At 37.7% G+C, this 9,371-nt stretch overlaps 1 protein-coding gene across 1 annotated transcript; it reads right to left on the reverse strand.

Moving 5' to 3' along the window:
• Window positions 1-1,898: 1,898 nt before the first annotated feature.
• On the reverse strand, window positions 1,899-3,107 carry LOC136840609 (zinc finger MYM-type protein 1-like). Its single transcript, XM_067107304.1, has one exon. It carries the CDS (start codon window positions 3,105-3,107, stop codon window positions 1,899-1,901), a length of 1,209 nt encoding a protein of 402 aa, XP_066963405.1.
• Window positions 3,108-9,371: the final 6,264 nt, after the last annotated feature.

The raw sequence follows: 9,371 nt of genomic DNA on the forward strand, positions 1-9,371 counted from the left end.
TCTGTTTTTTTTTCTCTCTCTCTATCTTTGGTGGATGGATTTCGCATCGTTGCTGTCAAGCAGTGGCATACATAGGTATTATTATTTTTTTATTGTAAATTTTAGCATCAGATTTGAAGTGAACAAACTGGTTAAGGGGGCCAGGTGGATTATCGTTTTTTGATTGAGCTGCCACTTTTATTGGGAGTTGGCAGTAGTGACGTCATCCCTTGAGTGACGTGTCGGCAACGTCATGAGTTGGGCCGAGTTTCTCGTCTTCTTCCCATCCTCTATGAAGCGCATGTGAATTTTGGGTGTGGATTATATGTTTAATTTTTTAGCAATCGGCTGTTCGCATTAGCGTTTAGCGTTTAACAAGGGATTATTTCATTATTGTATTGTCTCTAGGGACTTTGATGATTGGGAAATAATTTGCTTGACGGGTGTTGGGTTATTGTGAGTAAATATTTCTTATGAGAGCGAGTGTACATTTCTTAGATTTTAAAATTTTTTATAGTTACATACATACATATTCTATTTTCGGTACATATGTGCGTGTATGCAAAGGGGGAAGCTGCTGCTGTGAGCTTTCTCAGCAATTTTTGCCTTGACGACTGTGAGAGGCGGACCTGTCTCAGAGTTTAGCACTCAACATTTTTTGTTTCTGTGTGCTTCAGCAGATCGTGGATGTGTTGGGGGTATAGGGGGAGAGATATTGCACTAAGGGAGGGGAGCGAATTCTTTTCCTTTCTCTTTTTGTCCTCTCTCTCTCTTCCATTTGCTTGAGTCCCATTTTCCTTGCATGAGGGTAGACTTCCGTTCTCCTTATGTGAGGGTAGACTGAGTGTTTTTTTTTTGTTTGCCCTTGAAGACTCCGTGTTCATCTTGACCTACTTTGCGGTCAGTTGTGCACCAGTGGCGTAGCTAGCCTTCCATCAGTGGGGGGGCCCAGGTGGGGCCAAGCTATTTTATGGGGGGGCCAAAGAAAATGGCATAAAATTTATATAAAAATTATATAATTAGTAAAAGATACTATTCTCAAGTGTATATATCCTTGTAAATAAAGCAAAATAATAACATTAGTAACGAGTAAACATGCATTCGAAATTATGGGGTTCAATTAATTCTCAACTCTACTATATGCAAATGTAAAGCAAATTTTCCTCACAACTTCGTTCAAAACTATATACTGTATATATATATATATATATATATATATATATATATATATATATATATATATATATATATATATATATATATATATATATGTGTGTGTGTGTGTGTGTGTGTGTGTGTGTGTGTGTGTGTATGTATGTATATATATATATATATATATATATATATATATATATATATATATATATATATATATATATATATATATATATATATATATATATATATATATATATATATATATATATATATATGTGTTGTAAAGGTAACAAGAATCAAACTAATGTTATTAAGGATATAGCAAAACTGTAAATAAACTTGAAATATTTAAAATAATTTCTCAGTAAATAATGTCATCAGCAGCACATATGTCAAATGTATTTTAAAAAAAATAATAATAATAAAGTAAAATAAACAAATCACTTCTCATCTATGTACGATTACAAACTGTACAGGTAACAGGGACCAAAATAAAGTCATTAGAATATAGCAAAACTCTAATTAAACTAAAAGTATTTTTCCGTATTTCAAATAAAAATATGCCCATGGCATGTAAATGGATCAATATATAATGATATAGCTTTAAGTGTAAACATATACATTATTAAATATCTTTTCAGAAAAGAAGTATCTTTCTATTATCATGTCGCTTGGCAAATTTTGATACAATTTTGTCCATATCGATAGATTTGGCTCTTGACATGTGGATTCCAAGGACAGCAAGTGAGGACAATCGTAAATCATCCATGGTGCTGCGCAGATAGTTTTTTTATTAGCCTCATAGATGAAAAACTTCGTTCACATGCAGCTGATGTGGGGGGAAGAGCTATGGCTATTGTCAGAAGTTTACACAAGTCAGGAAAGGCATCTTTGTAAGGTGACATGAATGAAGACAGTTGTACGAGAGTGGTGATCATGACTCTCTCTGATTCTTTGCGCTGAATGAGCCTTTTGGCTTGGCGTACTTCTACAGCTAAATCACACAGCTCAACTCCATACTGGATTGCCATTGGTTCAATGATCTCTGCATTAAAAAAATTGGAGCTTCTTGGATCCAGTGCTGAAATAGACCTCAGTAATTGTTTGTTATCGTCACTGAATCTAGAGTCAAGTTCTGCTAAAAAGCGGTCAAGCACTGGGTAGAACAGATTTACACAAAAGTCATGTTTTGAATTAGGTGTTTCTTCCTGGCCAAGGCTAGTACTTGTTGCAAAGCCATCAAGCATGGAAGATTGCTGTCTTTTTCTTCCAGATTTATGAGCAAATCTGACTGGGAAGTCTAGTTCCTTTGCCACGTCTGTTGCTTTAGACCAAAGAATTTCCCAATTTGAACCCTCTCTCTCTTGCTCCAGCTCATCATCATGTAGAGTCTCAACCATGTCAGCAGCAGCGGCTAGATCAAGTGTAGGTGATTGCAACATATCTGAGAGCAGTTTGGTTCTGTGCAGCAGATTTTCAAACACAACAAGGCTTATGATGAATGAGAAATTAACTGCATTCAAGAGTCCAGCTGCATCAGTAGCACGCTTGCCATTGGCTACTTCCTCTAGAGTTTGGAAAATAGCTGGTAGTTTCGGCAGCATTACTTTGCAGGCTGCATACTGACATGCCCATCTTGTGTCACTGAATTTTTTAAGCTTTTGGGGTTGTTTGTCCGGAAATAGTTTGTTTTGTTTTTGTAGGAACAACTCGTGCAGCACAGCTGATGATATGAACACATATATGGATTCCAACAATCCAAAGAACTGGTCTACAATCTTGACAGACTTAACAACATCCACAATCACCAAGTTTAGGCGGTGATTATAACAATGAATATAAGTTGCCTCTAGTCCAGCCTCTTCTCGGAAAAGTCTTTGTACACCAGAATTTGTCCCACTCATTACTGAGGCTCCATCATATGTTTGACCAACGCAATTCTTTGCATCAATATTGCATGTCAGTATCATTTCACAAAATGCTGTTTCTAAGATACTCTGCATTTAGTTCATGCAGTCTCATGAACCCCAAAAACTCCTCATGTAGGGTATAATCAAACAAATACCTAACAACAACAGATAGCTGTTCTCTTCCACTAATGTCCTTTGACTCATCAACCATTATAGAAAACCAAGTAGATTGATAAAGCTCATCTGTTATATCATCAAGGACGGTTTCGGCCATGATTCCAATAATTTCATTCTGAATGGTAGGACTGGTGTATTTGGCATTCTTGGAAGACAGACGGGCTTTGATAATGGGATATTTTTCACTGATAAGTTCCATTATTTCAAGAAAATTGCCGTTATTCATACTGTCAGGACCTTCATGATGGCCCCTTTGTGCAATTTTTTTGACGAGCTGTTAGGCATAAAACTTTGGCCACCTCCTTGATATAATGCCTATTTTCTGCTACAGTTTTATCATGGGCAGATGTTAAGGACTTAGCTACAGTGTTTCCCCTAGCTATGTGTTCTTCAAAATCTTTCCAAGCACACATGGAGTACCTATGAAAATCACTTTTCTCATGTTGTGAGAATCCAGCATCTTTTTCTGTTGCTTTCTTCCACTGTCTGTACCCAGTAGACACAAAGGCTGTTTCAGAGGCTTTATTTGGCTGTGGAAAGTTCCTATAGCAAAAACAATACGCAGCATCTGTCATTACGGAGTATTCCAGCCAGGAATGACTTGTATACCAAGATGCCTTAAATGATCTTAGTCTGTTGCCAATTTGATGAGTTGGAAAACATGCCAGAGTTGGTTGCACGGGTTTTTCGGTTTTACCTTGACTGACATCTGTTGGTCCTGGTGGTCTTATTGTAAGTTTTTCACGATGGGCTGTAATTTTCTCAGTCGTACCTGCAGGTTTGGTGTAAGTACTCACATGTTCTGTTAGATCTTCATCTTCACTATCGGAAGTAGGCATGTCATCCTCCCAAAACATATTTTCATTTTCAGTCTCCCCACCCTTATTCAAGTCATGACGCTTAGAAGGACTATCACATAAATCGGATTCTGCTGGTGCCCGTTTAGAGAAGAAAGTTTTTATGCTACTCTGTTTCTGCATATTGATTTTCTATGGTATGTTCTTATATTCTAACATATACTATCATACTAATAAAGTAGAAGCTGGAAAACCACTACCGTTACCACCCAACATCAGTAGCCTGCAAGCAGAGACCAAAAATTTCAGGTTACTAAACAAAAAAATTTATACAGGAAACTTCACTAAACAACTATTAAATTGGCTCTGTAATTGTGAAACATTAGGACATTGTATTATATATATATATATATATATATATATATATATATATATATATATATATATCATGGTTAATATGCAATCGCCTTCTAGGACAATATAGGTTGAAAATTGACTTCGTAATAAGCAGAATGAAAACCCTGAACTTACTAAAGCTGTATATGGTATACACTTAAACACATCTTCATATTGTGGTTGTCATTATTTACAATGATATATCAAAAGTCTTGGTTACCATAGCCTGGGAGGCCCGTCTGTTAAGCGTTAAAACTTGAAAATCAAGAAATGTTAGCCTAGTGTGTCGTGTCTATAAACATAAAAGTAAAGTTAGCCGTAAGATAGAGAGCCAGCTGACAGACAGCTTTTTCATCAAAACCAAAATCGATGAAATTCAAAATAAATTGTTTTATACAATTAGGCTTAAAGGCTACATATAATGAGGTAGTTTTTATGTATACATCTTACTTTGTTTTGTGAAAACGTTAAAATTATTCATATTCTATAGCGCACAGGTTCATTACAGGCTGCTCAATGACCAAGAGCCTGTGTCAGCACAAGGCTGACTTAATCTAAAACAACACAACAGGTTCAAATAGTTTCATAATGTACTTACTTCTTCCCTCTACAATCAAATGCGTATGGAGACGACAAAACACAATCCACAACTGAAAGACTGCAACAGGAACTGAATCGTCAACTGACAAAATTTCGATTCAAATATCGTTAACGTTACACCCTACAGGCAAACACAAAAGAGTTTAAACAACTATCCTACTTGAATGAAACATGAATGGTAGGCTACATAGCTATTAGCCTAGCTCAAGATGCTGTCTATTGCCATGAGAAAAATTCACCATGCAAACAGAAATCGATGCCATATTATCAAGAAGCAGAAAGGCGAGAATAATATATCTTAGTTCTAACTGCCACTGTGACTATGCTTACCCCTTTAACTTCTGATATACCGGTTGCGCTCAAGGCAACACACATGCTGTTAAGCAGTTTCTTTTCTGACTCGTAGTTCATTTATAATTCTTAAGCTTTTTATTAATTTTCATGCCTCTTATTCTGAATATTTGTGAATTCATTAAACAGAGGCTACTCCCACAAATTTTTTGGAAATTCCCACAAAGTGGCAACACTGACGCTGGAGGTCCTTAAATTTAAAATTCAGTCACAAGGGAAATTTCAACTGGGGGGGCCAGTGGGGGCAAGCATCTGATTGGGGCCCTGCCCCCAGGCCCCATAGCGACGCCGCTGTTGTGCACTTGACCAGTCTGTTTTTTTTTTTTTCCATGGGGTTTCGATTTAATTGTGGGGTTAATTTTGGGGATTAACTGTTAAGAGTAAAGGGAATTAACATTGTGGAATTCTTCCTGTGTGGGAATTTTTTGGGGAAAATTTTCTTTTCTTGTGTTATTTCTTTAAGGGGTTTCCTTCCTTAGGACTTGGGAAATTTTGCATTGGTGATCAGCCAAGAGTGAATTAACGGATTTATTTACGAAGAGGAAAGCTGTGAAAATGGCTAGAAGAGATTATGATCAGAGGTTCCTTAAGTAAACCTATGGTTGTAAAGGGCGCGGAGATTCAGTCCGCAGTTTGAAGGGTCTTGCTGAAATTCAGAAGAGCCAGAGGTTGATGGTTGGGTTGAGTTCTTGGGCCCCACGGTTTTGTTGATTTAATTGTAATATGCAGGGACACATTAAGAGATTTTGCCTTGTTAAATATTGTGGCTGTTGTAGGAGTTATGGTCACCCTTGGCAGTTTTGTCCATCTCTTAGACAGTACAATAATAGGCCTTCATTTCAGAATTTGATAGCTTTGGTAAGAAAGTTCTTCAAGGGGGTTTTTCGAGGGGATCTTGTTATTGGCGAGCATTGTGGAGAGACCAATCAGTTGTAAAGGAAAACTGGATGGGTGTTTCCTGTGACATAGGACTTCTAGGGGAACCCTCAGAGGCAAAGCCAGTGGTAAAAGGGTCTGTGTATGGGTTTAATGTGAGTGCTTTCATTGATACTGGCACCTCTATTAATTTGATGATTTATGGGTTCTCCCGATTGATGCTTTCTGATCGTTCTTTCAGACATGCTAAAGAGACAGTGTGATGTTCAAGCAAATAGGTTACGGGTTTTTGGATATGTAGATGTGGATTTATCTCTTGTGGGTAGAACTTTTACAGAGTCATTTTTGGATATACAAGGGGGCAGCTTTGGGGAATACTTTGTTACTGGGTTATCCAGCACGTCGGAGATGAAAAGTCTCGGTTCATACAGGGGTATGTGGTATAACTGTTGGAGTACCTCATGTTTTTGTACCTTACAAGGGGATGGATGTAATTGTAGTGGATGATGATAATGGATTGAGTGTACATGAGAAGTTGCGGGTGGATTCTGAACCTGTGTCGGTGGGTAGGAAGAGTTATAAGGGGGTTTTGTTGGATAATGTGGTTCTTGGTCCTGGTACAGTTGCTATGGTGAAAGTTAGAATGAAAGAAGTGCATAAATCCAGACAGGTGTGTGTGTGTGTGGATGAGTGTAGCAAAAAAGCTGAAGGGGGTAGTGTGCATGGGTTCAAGGTATCGAGTTCAGGGGATTCTAGGGTGGAATTGCTAGACTGTAATGATTCAGTTTGGATTTATTAGAAGGGTACTAATGCAATCGACTTTTTTGACTGAGTCGATGAAGATAAGTCAGTTGCTATTGTCGGGATTTTTGTAGTACTTCAGAAGCAGATTTACAGTTTAGGAGGCAGGTTTTTAGGGGTCATTTAGCCAATGCTGATTTTAAAGAATATGTTGATGGCAAGGAAGATGTTTTGGCTGAGTTTGCCGACATAGTCGCATTTAAAGGGGATAAGTTAGGGTTAACACCTGTGTTAGAACACAAGGTTCATTTAGAGGGTAATACTAAAAAGGATTCCTTGTAAGATTAGAGAACAGGTAGAGCAAGAGGTTAATAAGTGGGAAAAAGAAGGTATTGTTAGGCCCAGTTCCTCCCCTTTCAATTTCCTGTTGTTAGCAGTGCCTAAGAAGGATGGTTCAGTCCAAGTTTGTGTGGACTTCAGGAAGCTGAACGAGAAAACCGTTCCTGATCATTATCCTGTGGCGTGTTTGCCAGATTTATTTGTTGAGATTGAGGGCAAGGATATTTATTCTTCAACTGATCTTATACAAGGGTACTTGCAAGTACCGCATAGTGAGGAGAGTTGAGAGTACACTGATTTCTCTTTGTTGAAGGAACATTATGAGTTCACATGGATACTGTTTGGTTTATCAAGTAGTCCTACGACATTTACTAGGCTAATGAATGCAGTTTTGCATGGCTTGTTATGGGAGTCCATATTTATTTGTATGGATGATATTTTAGTTGCCACTAATTCTGTAGAGGAACATTTAGAGATTCTTAGGGAGGTTTTTAGGAGGCTTAGGTTAGCAGGTTTGAAGATAAAATTACCTAAGTATAATTTTCTGAGGAGGCAGATAGTATATGTTGGTCATGTCTTTTCTAAGGAGGGTGTTGAAGTGAATGATTATAAAGAAAGGGCAATGTGGATTTTGCTACTCCCAAGAATAAGAAACAGATTCAGTCTTTCTTAGGCATGGCTGGATTTTTTCGTAGGTTTCTAAAAGTTTTTTAAGGTCTAGCGTCTCCTTTAACACATATCCTACGGGATGTGTGCAGTTTGTATGGGGAGATGGACAGCAATTAGCTATTCAGTATATTAAGGATGCCTTAGTGAATCCCCCAGTGTTGAAGTTTCCTGATTTGGAACATCCTTTCATGATGGTGACAGATGCCAGTCAAGATGGTATATGGGCATGCCTTATGAAGAAGTTCTATGGAAGACACCATCCAATTGCATTTTACAGTAGGAAGGACACGGGGTAGTAATGAACGATTATGGTCAGTAGTGGACAATTAGGCCTTTGCCATAGTGTCTAGTTTGGTTCATTTTAAGATGTTATTGATGAGCAATCAAGTATAGGTTCTTATGGACATAAGCCATTGTTGGATCTTTTCAATAAGCCGGATCTTTCCCCTAAAAGAGCTATATGGTATCTGACAATCAGGGATTTTGATGCCAAGCTTAGGTATGTAGAGGGTAGACATAATGTTGTAGCGGGTGCCCTTAGTAGAAGTTTTTCTGATGCATGTGCTATTCATGTATCTTATGCATCTGGAGATTGCATAGACTGGGATATTAGTTTAATAGAAGCTAAACAGGATGAAGATGAGATTTTGGCAGACGCAAAAACATTTCTTAGAGGGGAATAGTTAGAAATGGTTATAAGTTGCCTTTTGCATGCCTTGAGTTAGAGGGTAATTGACCTTGTGTAGGGTCATAACATATTCTTCCAAAAGAATTGTCCCCATATATTCTGATACGTCTTCCCAATACCCAAATGTGGACTGCCAGACCTTTGTGAGGAAGATTAAGTACAGACTGAGAAACAGTGAGGATAAGGGTGTTATGATGCAAATAGTTGTTCCTATTAGTTTAGTGCCTTTGGTTCTGGATAGTGCTCACTGTAGGTCTGACAGTCTGCATTTGGGTATTGAGAAGACGTATCAGAATATACAGGGACAATTCTTTTGGAAGAATATGTTATGACCCTACACAAGGTCAATTAGGATCATAATCTCTTACTGTATCTGTTTTAAGAACAGCATCGTATTATCTTACATCACTAATATTCTCTGGTAGCGATGGCGTGGCATTAGGTCAGCACATTCCTTCTCCCTTGTGGACTCCTCTCCCTGTATCTAACCTCAGACAAAGGCCTACTGGAATTAAACACCTATATATAAAACTAGACTTTATTTGCAAATTTAGCGAAAGTAATTCATCAGAAGCTACAGTCATGAAATGGAGGACCCACACCCATTTAAATGGCAATCATAACTTGAAGAAATTATGTTTCACAATCAAATGAATTAATAATTCTTGACCAACCAATACTAGTGACTAA

The sequence above is a fragment of the Macrobrachium rosenbergii genome, chromosome 1 (genome assembly GCF_040412425.1).
Source record: "Macrobrachium rosenbergii isolate ZJJX-2024 chromosome 1, ASM4041242v1, whole genome shotgun sequence".
Taxonomy (NCBI): domain Eukaryota; kingdom Metazoa; phylum Arthropoda; class Malacostraca; order Decapoda; family Palaemonidae; genus Macrobrachium; species Macrobrachium rosenbergii.